Source organism: Notothenia coriiceps, unplaced genomic scaffold, assembly GCF_000735185.1.
Source record: "Notothenia coriiceps isolate Sejong01 unplaced genomic scaffold, NC01 NC01_scaffold00012736, whole genome shotgun sequence".
Taxonomy (NCBI): domain Eukaryota; kingdom Metazoa; phylum Chordata; class Actinopteri; order Perciformes; family Nototheniidae; genus Notothenia; species Notothenia coriiceps.
This window is the reverse complement of record NW_011345437.1, coordinates 1-13,611: the sequence shown is the minus strand read 5'-3', so window position 1 is coordinate 13,611 and position 13,611 is coordinate 1. Positions and strand designations below refer to the sequence as shown.

Here is a 13,611-nt window from a genome sequence, read left to right as displayed (position 1 = left end):
CAACAAAAGTAACTACAATGGTTCTGAATAGAAGGAGGAAAGAATGAACAAAGTGACAGAGAGGACTAGATATGTTTCTCTGAAAAAAATTCAAATCAGCATGAAAAGAGTATAACAAATGACTAATCCACCCAGGAAATATTATTCCTTATTATTTGGATTAAAACAAAAAGACAGATTAGTCAGCTAATCGTAACATGTATGTGCCTGCGGTTCAGATTTGACTTTTTTATGTTTGAATTATTAATTAATACCTAGTTCAGAATTCAGGTAGCTTACCACTAGCTCAGTGTAATTAACCCTTGTCCTTTACCACCGGGGGTAGAAACCACAACTGTACTGCATTCATACAAACTTTTTGGCATAAATGTAACAACACTTCCACACATATAATCTCTTGAATATGTAGTGAAATTATACTCACTGTATTTTCTTTGTGAAATTCTTTGTCACTATGCCTCCTTCTTCCTGCTTCTCTTCATGTTTTCCTGTTAGTAAAGAAAAAAACAATATCAGCAGATGGGACCCTGGGACAGTTTTTGTTCTTACTTTGTTCCCAGAATTTCTGCAGGCAGCTCGAACAGAAGATGTGGTTGCAGCTTAGAGTAACTTTAAATAACCTCAGATATGATTAAGCTCAGTATTGTGCAATAGTTTGAACATTTAATGGATCCTAAACAAGTTATCATCAGTTCAAAACCACATCATGTACATTTAATGGCTCTTTAATCCTCTAAATATAGCAAAAAGCTACAGAGTGGATTTATATTCAAAAGGTTATGGTGACACTGACATTAAAAAACACGTTGCATTTGGCACACACAGTTTCCCGTTGCTCAACCACAGCAGTGTTTTCACTTTGGTGCCTCTGGGAGGGTTGCAATGGGAACATGTTGAAATGATGAACCAAACTTTTCAGTCACTCCCAAGTATGATCCACCTGCAGAAAGACACTTGGGGCATGTTTTTCCGAAGTTGGGGAGACAAGCTAAGGCTGGAAATCTCCCCCTCCCTCCACCCTTTTCTTCCTGGCTCTGTTTATGGCCGCTCCATCTCTCGGGCTGGTTAGCAGCTGCTGTGGGGCTGCTAAATATCCCTGCTCCCGCCAACTGTGTAGCCTGCACCCCCCCGTCAGCCACAGTCTGCACTCCAGGCCTGACTATGTGCTACCCTATACCCCCACTGTGGCGTCTCCGCCTGCAGAAAGTGCTGGAAAGATCGAGGGGCTGGAATGAAACTCCAGATGAAACTATGCCTACATCACCGGTGAAGTCATAGCAGGATTATTTAAACTCCACCAACACTTAAAACTGGTCCCATTTCATGATTAACGGAGGTTTGGTCAGATAGTAATCCTACAGGGAGCTGCCTCTCCTTGTTAATAAGTCTCTTACGACAGAGATGCCAAATTCCAGATGCCCTATGTAATGCTCCTGAATATGAATGTTCCGACAGGAGAGATCTTAGCGTCATGTACAACGCACTAAAAGTTATTTTCTGTCTGTACAAGTGTCAAGGACAGGGCTGTGGTTTTCACATTTGCAGATGAAGCTGATACTTTGTGTCACAGAGGATTGCATATGCTGTGTGTCCTTTTGTACATGTAGCAAGCGCTAAATCCACAGAATCACTAATTGTACTTCGCTGGTTTTTATTTTGTTTTAAAGCTTCACTTATCCATATCTTTATAATAATAATGTGTCAAGGTGTTGCCCATGGTGAAGAACCCACAAAGACTAATCGTCAACTACTTTTTAGTGTCCTTCAAAAGAAACATATTGCTTTTTTAATGTCCAAACATTTGCTATTTTGATTCCTTCTCGTCTCACTTTTTTCTGTCGCCCGTGGCAGCTAATTCTTTTGGGAGGAAAAAATCTTATAAGACCACTGTTGTCTACTTGCCTTAAAACTGGCATACTCAAAACAATTCTCTGCAGTTGTCTCTGCAACAGTAAATGTCTCCAGGAGCACATTTTGCCAGTGAAAACAATAAAAAAATATAAAAATAGGCCATCAACATTGCTTTAAAAAGGACCAGTATGTGCGATTTAGTCGCATCTAAGGTTGAGGTTGCAGTTTCCAACCAACAAAAACAACCCTCCTTCATTTACAAGCATGTTAGGAGCTACGTCAACCTTCAGGTATAGTAAGTACGCAACAAGACCCTCTCTAAAGTTCAGTTTGTCTATTTTGGGCTACTGTAGAAACATGGTTGTGCACCCAGAAAGACTCCAAGAAGAGGACGTGCTCTAAATGTAGAGATGAAAGGCTAATTTTAAGCTAACAAAAACACACCCATTCAATAGCGTCCGGTGATTATACAATAATGTAGATGTATTTATGAATACATTTTTTATAATACAAGAGTAATGCTGGGATATTAAACAGGTTGGATAGATTGTAGTTCAGTCTGCTTCTGTTGCTCGAGAACAAGCACCATAAAAGCAACATTTGTGACATTAATATTGTAGTAACAACACAATTTTTAGGTTTTTTCAAACTTTCCTTGTATCTGTTAAGGTTAAATTCTGAAGGATAAGAATAATGTTAAAATCCTCAGTAAGATTATAATTAAACTGGTACTTCCAGTGACTGTCACCAGGCAGACAATTGCTCTTGGACCGCTGGGGTGGACTAAAAGCATCAGATGAGTACACTTAGTTCATCTGGAGGAGTCCGTGTTCAACATTTGCTCCTACAGCTCGTACACCTCCGACATGCTTTTATCAAACTCCCTGTTACACTTTTAGAATGGGGTTGAGTCACTGGGGCTGATTGAATAACTCAACTGGCATACCAACAATGTGTTTATAAAAAACTCAGAGTTGGGGGGCCTGCTGTCCTCTGTGCCCTCCTCAGCCCCGGGTATCCCTGGAATCCATCCTTCGTTTGAATCACCGACATGAGGAAGCAAATTCTGAAACCCTTACTTCTAACCCTTACTCCCATAATCAGTGGGAGTGAGCCTGAACATGACACCAGCAGAACAAGGACTGCTGGGTAAAATCCTATTTCCAGAACATTCTCTCTCTCTCTCTCTTGGCGTGTCTTATTGTAAACAGAGACTGTTGTCACGGGCCTTGCCTCAAATCTAAATCGAGCTCATGGGCGACTGAGGGAGTGATTCTCCAGGAATCTGAAACAGGTGTCCAAGTTTGAGAATCTGCCTGCCAACGTGCGAGTCCCAGTCCCCAAAATCTGTTCAGCTCGTCCACATCAAGACTCATTAAAGCTGAGCCCACCGAAGCTTTCATTGTGTGGCTTTAGATCTGTTTTCAAAGGTAAAGCGCACAGCCAGGTCAGAGTGAGGATCCTGAGAGATGCAATTCTGCCTTTTGATTGGGTTGTATTTCTGCTTTTTAATCAGCTAACATTTGTGTATGTGATTTGAGTGTGATTTTCATGTTCATATGGCTAACAGGATGGTAGTCTTAGCTGTATAAAAAAAACACTGGATTACCTGGGGAAGGTTTATAGATTATTTATAGACAGGCCAAATTCCCTCAAATTAAATCCCAGTACTCTGTGGGATAATAATAAACTACAGTCATATAGATATTGAGAGTTTAGCAACTTCTAAATTCACCGTTAATAAAACGGTGTGTAATTTATACCATTAGCAATACTGAGGGCATGACCTCAATGTCCTCAATGGCAGCTGAAGCCCTGCATTTTTTTTTCACAAGCAAATGATACTATTTGTCTAATTGTTTTGGTTTGTATTCGATTAGTTGTGTTTTTGTGTGCACCATGCCTGACATTAAACCTGTAACTTCCATTTTGATTATGTATAATCCACATTTTAAGAATATTTGCACACCATTTGTTGTGTTTAAATGTGCTCTAAGTATAAATTGCTATTTAGGGAAATTGGGAAGTTAATAGGAGGGTAATACATTTTTCTTCCCTTACAGGCCTTCTTCCCCAATGAACCTGCTTTTAAAGTAACGTATCCTCCTGAAAAAGTAGTTGTATTTACTTCAGGCCTGTGCAACAACTCACCTGACACTTCTACAAAACCGTCTCTCGTTTTGACGTTTAATTCCTCTGGTTTGAAGCTGTGGACGTTCACGCAAACTTTCCAGGGTTCGCCCCCGGTGGTGGTGGGGGAGCTCCGGGAGGAAGGCTCGCCGTACATACTGGTGTACAGCGTGGGGCCTCCCGTGGACTGGCGTGAGGGGAAACCTGTGCGTAAAGTGGTGCTGAAGGGCGAGGAACTGAGGCGCGTGCCGAGCCGGCCCGGCCGAGCCCAGCCCGGCCAGTCCATGGACAGATCTTCGGGGAAAGCGGGCATCCCAAAGTCATCCTCCATAAACCGAGATCCCAGTTGATCCCTGAACGGAGACTCTCCAAACGGATCCCTGGGAAACCTCTGCCGGTTTCCCATCGTGTAGAAGTCTCCCTCTGCCATGTTAGTCCAGCCGAGTTAAAAACCAGTTAAAGGTCTGCCAAAAAACACCGAATACAAACTTTTCTTTTAAGATAAAAACTAATAAAAACAACAATGTGTGGTAAACTGTATCGTTATTTGGGTTTTGCGCATCACCGTTACGCAACAAGTCACCAGATTCAACAACAAACTGTTAAAGTGTGCTCTGCCTCTCCTAAACTCCTCCTGGCTGTGGGTTTTATACTGGACGGTGATCACACAGACCATGAGTCGACACAGTGCAAATGTCGGGAAAGTGCTGGGAGGATCTGGAAAGCGGCAACACTGCAAAAAATATCCTGAAGAGAAGTTAAACCGAGTCTTTATATATTCAAAATAAAGATGATTTGGTCAAATTATAAGCATATTATACTTTAGATTAACTGTTCCAGCTGTTTGTAAGGGTAAATACAAGTGATTTAGTAATAGATTAGGTATAAATACTTACTGCTTTGGATATTTCTTGCAGTGCAGGCGCAACAGCTGACCAGAGAGCAGCCACCCCCTTCTCCAAATTAAGTTACTGTCCAGATGTCACTCAGACAGAGTTAGAGTTCCTCCTATTGGTGACTCACTTGCTTTTTAATAGAAGATAACACAGAGCTTCAGGTCAACACACTGATGTCACAGTACGGATAAAACAAAAACAGCTAAGAGAAGACAACTTTGTGAAGGAGGCTTGTGTTTACTGGGGGCAAATAAGTGTGATTTATAGGAGCATAACACATTTTATTCAGAACATGATTTTATAGAGCTTATTCTAAACACGCAGTGAAAGGGAAAGTTGATTTCCTGTGGACAATTCAATTTCCAGGTGTTATTACAGTGTGGAGTTCCCACTGACACAAGATAAAACGTGACAGTATACGAACAACATCATTTTGCAATACGCTCTTTCATATGGAAAACAAGGGGGTTATGCATAATTCAACACTGAAACACTGGATCACTCTGGCTATGACCTTGTTATTGGGATTTTTTTAAATAACATGACATGATCAGAAGCGTCTTTCTTTAGCACAGACACATCTAGAGTCCATAGACGGGAATATTGTCTTCTGTTCCTCGACCACTGCTCAATGTATACCAACAATTATAACATCTTTATACAACGTAGATGCATATTTACACCATAGTAATCACATAGGGGCCTATACAAAATTATCTTGCACGAGAACCGATTTCAAATACATTGTGAGATAGGGAGAGGGCCACGCTGGGGCCTGGGAGCCCATGTAGTTTACATCGCGACTGCACAAATCTTCCACCGGCACTTTGTCAACGCTGGTTGACACGAGTCGTCATCCCTTTATGGTTTATGGATGACTTTTGTGGCAAGTCCCTTCGTCTTCCAGCATCATAATTCCCTCATTCGTCCAATTTAGTTGACATTCAGGGAAATAAGCTGGGAGTATTGAGTGCATAGTGAGCAGTCTGTGAGGCCTGGAGCAGTTACACAGACACGATGATGGATTTGAAATAAGTCAGAATAATGAGTATCTTCATTATGTGCAAAGGCTGTCTCAAACTTCCTTTGTAGATTCAAACTCAGTGAAAGCAGCTTCAAAATGTACTTCAAAGAAATACCTTTTAACTTTTATAAAATAATTAGCTTTCTTGCCGAGTTAAATGTAATGCAAATATCAAGTGATGATGAGCCACCAGTTAGCTTAGCTTAGCATAAAGACTGGAAACAATGGGAAAATCATTAGGTCTTATGTCACAAGTTAAAAACTCTAGGAGGTTAAACAGGATGTATTTCCCTCTTTAATATCTATTTTTTAATTGCTTGAAAAAAATCTTTAACTGTGATTATCCAAGTTTCACGCAAAAAAAACAAAAACATTTTAAAATATAACTTTGAATGCATCATGATAACATTGGAATTCACATTCAGCCATTCTTTATTTTACTTAGTAGATTTGGCTGTTAGCTCTTTTTTTAGCCAAGCCAGACAGTGACCTTGGATCCCATGAAAGGCGCTATACTGTCCTTTACTTTATTTATTTTAAACCTTTCATGCTAACCTTTTATTTTTATTTTTTATATTACCATATTTTATTCAATATGCTCCTTAGATATATTTTTATTTTATTTGTTTTATTATTTTCTCCAGCTTTGTGAAGCACCTTGAGATGACGTTGTTTTTAAAGTGTGCTATTTAAATCAAATGTATTATTATTATTATTATTGTATACATTTAAGCTATTATTATTATTAGTGCTGCCCACCAGCGTCTAACAGCTAATTAGCTTAGCTCTCCTCCAGACCTTTCCAACAAGGATTAGTTGTTAAAAGTAGCATTAGCAGGAAAAAAAGGTGCATCCCTGTATAAACACACCTTGTCAAATGCACAGTTAAATTGGTGCGCTTCTCAGGCAGATCTTATCTTAGCTGTTTTTCCTTGGGCAGTCTCTATGCTATGCTAAGCTAAATTAGCCGGCTGCAGGCTGCAGACTAAAATGATAGTGGGATTAATCTTTTCATTACATTTTTGGCAAGAGAGCAATTAAATATGAAAACTTAAAACACAAAGTTAGAACTATTTCCTGCTATTTCAGTTTCTGCTCCTCAGTCTCTACAAGACTATTTTCTGCTTTGAGGTGTATGTTTGAGTAAAGTGGCAAAATCCACAATAATTTACAACCAACCAAAAATAAATTACAGCAGTGTCATAACTACAAATCGACAGTGTTGCATAGAAAGATTTGCCACTACTGGCAGGGCCAACAAACCAATAAATATGAAATAAGTAATAAATAACGGTGGTACTGCACAATACAAAAAACTTGACCTTCCTTTGTCATATAACTTAACATAAAAACAGTGTTGATTTATGTGTTTTGTTCCAGTGTTGTAACAAAAAAAACAATATTCAAGTAAATTGAGAATAAATGCCATCATAAGTTAATTATTATAGTCAAAAGGTTGCAACCACATGTGGTACAACTTCTCAATAAGTCCAATATATTCACCTTTAAAGTATTCATATTCTTTCAAAACAAATGCCTCCTCTGACACTTGAAGAATTGTTCAAAAATAAATCTGTGTTCCTGTTGCAGCACAATGTTTCAATCGCTCTCTGTGGTATTACATGGACTGACATTTCAATTGTGTTCCACTTGATCAGAGGATAAATTAATTTGACATTTGAGCTGACAGGCAGTTTGCTCGCCGTCAGGCCACCCTCACTGTGTCATTTTTCACAGGAAACGCGTTTGTTCTCCACCTTTTGAAGTGCAAAGATCAGAGCAATAAACCTTTCCTTATTTCCGACGACTATTCCTCTGAAACACTCAGATCAAACAGCTCCAAAGTTCACTTCTCTGCACAAAAACCTACAACATTCAGTATTGTGCCACCAAACAAATGTTTATCAAGTAAATTCAACCCTTGTTGGTACCTTCAGGCCTTAATATGCCCCGTTTTTAAAAATGAATATTAAACATTTTAAAGCATATATTTTTAAAGAATAACACAGTGCTTGAACATTAAAATAAAAAACAACATTGTGTGTTGACCAAATACATAAACACGGTTTCTGTGTTATGTGCAGTTTCCATTGTTAAGTATTTAATAGATAAACAGTCTCAGGCCATTGTGAGTGCTAATCCAGGAGGATGCAGTACTGGAACAAAACAAACGGACAAAAAGACATTCAGTCTCCTTCCTCAGTAAAAGACGTGGTGGGACCCCTGTGGGGACATTTCCACTTAAGTGTTGAAGCGCAGCACAGAGACGCACACAGTCAGTTAATCCAATCCAGTGTCCTCTCTGAAATAGAAACAAGAATGGTGCTTTGCTTCCTTAACTTGCTCTTAAAATCTTAATGCCTTGTTTTGTTGCGTTTGTGTAACGAACAGCGACTCCGACTCCGGCTGCGACTCCCAAAGACGGAGTTCCAGGATGAACTGCGGCTGTTGCTCCTGTAAGAGGAGTAACTGTGTCTCCGGCTCCGGCTCCTGCTCCTGCTGAGGCTGAGTATCGGACTGCGGCTGCGGCTGCGGGTGAAGAGGCTGCTCCAGGACGACACGCTGGTGGACCGACTGCTGGAAGAAGGACTGGGGCGGAAATAAGGGATGGGCCGCTTCCTGGCACTACGGAGAGACATAAAGGTAAGTGGTGTGAAACGGACAGAAAGGATTTAAGCAACAATGTGTAGATTTGATCACAGATTAAAGGGGCATTGACCATTGTTTTCATGAAAATAACGTGTCAAATTAGCTTTACAGAGCAGCAACCTCCGGGTATAAAAATTAAGCCAACTGCAGTTCCTCAAATTACTTCAAAAGCGAGTCAACCCCCATGTAAATTGGTCCTAAACCTTTTACCAGATAGTTGCTGCATATAGAAAACTTTATTTTAGCTGAAATTCAAAACCTCCTTTACAAGCATGTCGTGTTAGTAAAACCAAAAAGTCAGATGATAGACGCCAACATGCCCTGTAGAGCTGAGGAACTGCAAAGTCAGGTGACAATTCTTCACTATGAGCCACTATTTTTACACCTCTTGGCCTATAGGTAATATACAAAGCTGTTAACAGTAGATTGGTGGAGAAATAACTGTATAAAATACTTTAGTTTAATCATCCTGTGTCGTGCTTTTGTGCATATTTCTGGGTTTATATAATTTGTTGCACTCATACAGGACTATGAAATAAAGTGTGTGGCAGCCAAGATCTGTTAAAAATAAAGCAGTGATTATCACACTTGCTTGTTTTGTTTTTTTACTTCTCAGATTGCCTGTGTTCCACCATCTGCTGCTTTAGCACCTGCCATGGCTTTAGAACTGACACTTATCTCCTCCTCTGGCTAAATGCCATTTCAAGGTACACAACTCATCAACACGATTAGAACTATTTCAGTTCAGAGACGTGAGGGGGCGAAGGAGGGGACCTGCTGTAGATATTTGCTACCTTTAGGCATAACAATGTATATTGTATCTTTAAATAACCCGACTCGGAAAGCCTTACCTTGTGATCCGGCGTGCTTCCAGATGGCTCGGTGAGTCTCTTCTCCTCTTCTTCATAGGAGAGTAGGATTTGCGTCTTTGTCTATTCCCACTAACCTTTTGTGCATGCTTCACATTTGCATCTCTGGAGCTATGAGTTCTCTTTCTTTCTCGTAATCTGGGAAGCAGACATGACAATGAGAAACATGGGTAACCAACAATGTTTATGTTTATGTGTTCCTGTACACCCCGAATGAGGAGTCATTGGCAGCCGGGAGGTTTTGCAATGTTTACCTGTCAGCACTGTATCTGGAGTGGCTTCCTCTGGAGCTCAGGCTGGCCACGCTGCCTCGCCGCCTCAGATCAGCTGAATGACTCGGGGAGCGCGAGTATGAGCTGTCAAAGAAAAAAGGACAATTATCTCCTGGTATTGAGCATAGATGCAGAAGTAACGATTGCATAACCTAATTTCCTTTACTCCTGAAATTCAGCATCAAACGTTATTTTGCTATTTACAAAAGGCTGTTTCCCAAAGTAAGTCTATGGGATAAATCATTTTTAGGGTAAATGGTATCACATGATGACGTTGAAGTTAGAATTACACTGTTTGTTAAATTGGCTTTAAAGAATGGCACTGTTCCTGACGGATTGATAGCACACGCTCACAGTGACAATGCTAGTGTCATTTTAGTATGCTAACATAACATAATAGCACTTAACATAAATTACAAATTCTTGGTTTTGCAGGTAAAATATAGTATTGGATGGATTGATTATTTTTTACATACCTTCATTGAATAGTGTTAGTGAATAAAGGCATGAGCGTAGGAAATGACATGAAGCAAGCAGCCAGGACAGGCAAATCATTTACCCTGGAGCTCACTAGCTGCTCAGGACATGTGGTTAACCCCCTAACCTAAAGTTTTTTCAGTCATCCAGAGTAAATCTCCAACCCCAAATGTGAACCTCATGGTGTAATTACAGGAAGTCACTGAATCACCAAAGCCAAGAGTAAATGTCTGTGATGTATCTTTTGCCAATTAATCAGGTAGATGATGAGACATTTTCAGGATAAGCAACAACTTTGACCTGCAGGTGGCACTCGGAAAATGGATCACCAAAGCCATGAAGTTTAGTTTTTTTGGCAACACAGACACCCGTACAACATTTCATGGCAATTCATTTGAACAGTTGTTGAGATATTTCAGCCTGGACCTACTGTGGTCTCCTACACTTTCACTTTTTGATGTGCTAATTGAAGTACATACGAGTGGAAATGTACTTATTAACTTTGGAATTAGTGGATGATGGTCATTTACAACGAGTAGTTAACCCACCTGCATGATGACCGTGACAGGCTTCGGGAATAGCGTCCGGAATATCTGGAACTTGCTGAGGATCTGCTCCTACTCCTGCTGTTGGATAATCGGGCTTTCAGTCGCCGTCGAGACGACTTCCTCGCCCTTCGAGAGCAGTAGGAGGTCTTTGGAGACCTCACAACACCTACCCGGCACCCCAAGGTTATCTGCTCTCTGCGAAGAAAACAAGTTTCACTACTTTAAAAGACAAAAACCAAAACTGTATCTTGGGTTGTTTTTAATAAAAGCTCTTCCTTTTTCTGACTCGAGATATGAATATTTTTAAAATAGGGAAACAGAGTGTGAAGATCAACAACCTGCAGTTTTTCTGGTAAGTATTCATTCAGATGCTATATTTATTAAGAACTTTACCTCTTGCCGTTTCCACTGAAAAGCGTTGCAGACAAGCTGTCCTCTCTGTAAGGTTTGCACAGGGAAGCGTAGCTTGTCACAGAGTTTCCTGAATCAGAGGCATTGTCTCTGTCAGTGAACTTCAGCTTCTCTGGCAAGGCCAGGCGTTTACAGTTGTTCCTCTTGTTGTCAGTGACAATCGCCTGAAAAACACCAGTTTTGCTTGACGGAGGCGAAGACGTGTCATTCCCAGAATCGTAATCGTGTGGAGCTTTGGCCTGGCCCGTTAAATGCTGAGACTCTTTTCCGTGTAAAAGCTCGTTTCCAGGTTTTGGTGACAAAATCTGCAAACAGACAAATAAGCTGCAATTTAAAACCAAACGAGTTGATGAATGGAACCTGCTATCTGCTTTGATGCACTGTGAATACTCTACTACAAAGGCACATATTCCCCTTGAAAACAAAGAGAAAGGATTTTTTTTTTTATCAGGACAGAACATTTTAAAAGATAAAGACATCATGCAAATTTGAAGCATGCAATTAACCCCAAAAGAAAGTCTGAAATTAACTATAAACAAATAAATCAAAAAGAAACTAATTGAGATAAAGTAAGTCTAATCTAAAACAATTATATGAAAGGGACAACAAAAGAGCAGAGAAGAGAGAGAAACTATGCGTGGAAAGATCTACCGGTTCTAACTCGAGTGAAGAGAAAAAGAGTAAACAATAGCCCCCTTGAAAAGCCTCATTTAAGAACATTGAACAAACATCACAAAATGGGTATTATGTATAAATGAAAAGGATTTGCAGACAAAGAGAGATCCCATCATTCTAACTAAGAAAGCCCTCAGAATGGGACAGATGACTGCTCTTTCTCCTGTAAGAAGTAAATCATTTGCCTGCAGCGACCTACAAGTAAATCCCTAAATCTGCAGATAGCATCGACTTACCAATCAAGATTTCCTCCTTAAGTAGGTAAGGTGTAAGAAAAAGGGAAGAGCGGGCAACATAAGTGCATCATTAGAGTCGTCAATTGCAAGAAAAAGACAATAACCCTCTCTTCAAACCCAGAGCCAGTTAGACCTATATTGGTATATCCTTTTTCTCTCCTAAATGGTGCATTGTTATGGAGTTTTTCTGAGAGCGTACTTTTAAAGCACAACTGCACAAAGCAGCTATTAAAGTTTTTTACTGCGAATGTCCATGCACGGGAAAAATATAGTGTCTCTCCAAGGATCATAGCTGACTAATAAAAGGAAGATCTCTGTTTATTTATTGATAAGGAGTCACTCTTTTTTTATCTAGTCTGTCCTCCCGAAGGTGTTCCATTATCTAGTCTAAAGTCAATACAACAGAGGAACCCCTGAGGGAAATAAACACATCTTAGTTCCTCTACAATCCTGTCTTCCACTCGCATCGTTCTCACTAACAGAAAGACATTTTTTAAACAGAGACATCTTTTACCATCACCTGGAGATATTTGGATAAGTTGCCTTCAAATAAACATTTCAAATGGTTCTTGTGAGCTTTCAATTTTGCTTTTGTCTTTTTTATTCTCCCACCACAAAATCATTTCATTAGTTACATTTACAGGGTTAGAGGGTTTTCTGGGGGTTATTCTGTCCGGTCATACCTACCTGTCCCTTTCTGGATTGCTTTTTTGGGGAAAGAAATATTAAACAAAGATCATTCGGCATTGCTTTTGAAATTACATTTACCAAACCAAACCCCCAAAATAAATGCAAATACCACAGAGTTATTGCAATACAGTAAGGCGTCCCCTCAGCAACCAACTGTGAATTCCTCCTAAAAGACTTTGGGATATTGAATGCCAGGCATGATTCGATATATGGATTCATTTATTGCATTTCAATGAAAGCCCTGTGGTGTGTAATTATAAAAACATGATGTGCAATTAGCATCATTTAATGATTGCTGGTGAGAAATTAAATATATTTCACACTCCGTAAGCAAGGGAAAATGAGGTCAAGGTCAAAGCTGTACAGCCTTGATAAGACACTATGGGAGAACATCACATAAAAGAAAAAAAGATAATCAACCTGCAATAAACAGCACATTAGGAAAATGCTGTCGTCTGTGATTCACAGTTGAGTCGTGGATATATATATAAAACATATTTTGATGAATGTACAGTAAATCCTCAGTCCAGAAAGAAAGCTAGTAGTATTTAGACATCAAACACAAAATACTGTCTGTCTAAACCAGAAGTGTTTACCGGTAATTAGATAAAAATAAAAAAGTAAATAAAACTATGATTTTTTTACCTGATTTTTGTTGTTGCTTATTTTGGTCAAAAGTGGCAAGAAAATACTAATAATTCAAAAAATCAAGTGGTCATTTTGTGACTTATTTTCCTGCTTCAGCCCAGTCTCCTTTACAATTATTCTGACATGAATTAAGTAGTTATAATTGAATCCAATGCCAGCGCTGTGTGTGTGTGTGTGTGTGTGTGTGTGTGTGTGTGTGTGTGTGTGTGTGTGTGTGTGTGTGTGTGTGTGTGTG

General features: G+C 39.7%; 2 protein-coding genes across 3 annotated transcripts; both read right to left on the bottom strand.

Moving 5' to 3' along the window:
• Positions 1 to 420: 420 nt before the first annotated feature.
• On the bottom strand, positions 421 to 4,622 carry hspb8 (heat shock protein b8). The gene is made up of 2 exons (XM_010773624.1): positions 4,003 to 4,622; positions 421 to 488 (listed from the first exon to the last, which is right to left on the bottom strand). Exons 1-2 carry the CDS (start codon positions 4,409 to 4,411, stop codon positions 421 to 423), a joined length of 477 nt encoding a protein of 158 aa, XP_010771926.1. The 5' UTR covers positions 4,412 to 4,622.
• A 1,961-nt stretch (positions 4,623 to 6,583) lies between these two features.
• On the bottom strand, positions 6,584 to 13,297 carry LOC104947578 (serine/arginine repetitive matrix protein 4-like). 2 transcript variants are annotated; one of them, XM_010773623.1, is made up of 5 exons: positions 11,110 to 13,297; positions 10,717 to 10,911; positions 9,674 to 9,775; positions 9,402 to 9,557; positions 6,584 to 8,526 (listed from the first exon to the last, which is right to left on the bottom strand). In XM_010773623.1, the coding sequence occupies exons 1-5, from the start codon at positions 11,622 to 11,624 to the stop codon at positions 8,256 to 8,258; spliced, it is 1,239 nt and encodes a 412-aa protein (XP_010771925.1). In that variant the 5' UTR covers positions 11,625 to 13,297; the 3' UTR covers positions 6,584 to 8,255. The 2 variants fall into 2 exon arrangements, 1 of the variants encoding a protein (XP_010771925.1); XR_798576.1 differs by lacking the exon at positions 6,584 to 8,526 and having other exon boundaries at positions 9,481 to 9,557; positions 11,110 to 11,432; positions 12,039 to 13,297.
• Between the last annotated feature and the right edge of the window lie 314 nt (positions 13,298 to 13,611).

Excerpts from the sequence above, each read along its gene's own strand:
- hspb8 (XM_010773624.1), bottom strand. The coding sequence starts at position 4,411 with ATGGCAGAGGGAGACTTCTACACGATGGGAAACCGGCAGAGGTTTCCC. Across the intron at positions 489-4,002 it reads CGGTTTTGTAGAAGTGTCAG|GAAAACATGAAGAGAAGCAG; the intron begins GTGAGTTGTTGC and ends CTTTACTAACAG.
- LOC104947578 (XM_010773623.1), bottom strand. The coding sequence starts at position 11,624 with ATGCTTCAAATTTGCATGATGTCTTTATCTTTTAAAATGTTCTGTCCT. Across the intron at positions 10,912-11,109 it reads TTCAGTGGAAACGGCAAGAG|AGAGCAGATAACCTTGGGGT; the intron begins GTAAAGTTCTTA and ends TTTTCTTCGCAG. Across the intron at positions 9,776-10,716 it reads CTGTCACGGTCATCATGCAG|CTCATACTCGCGCTCCCCGA; the intron begins GTGGGTTAACTA and ends TTTCTTTGACAG.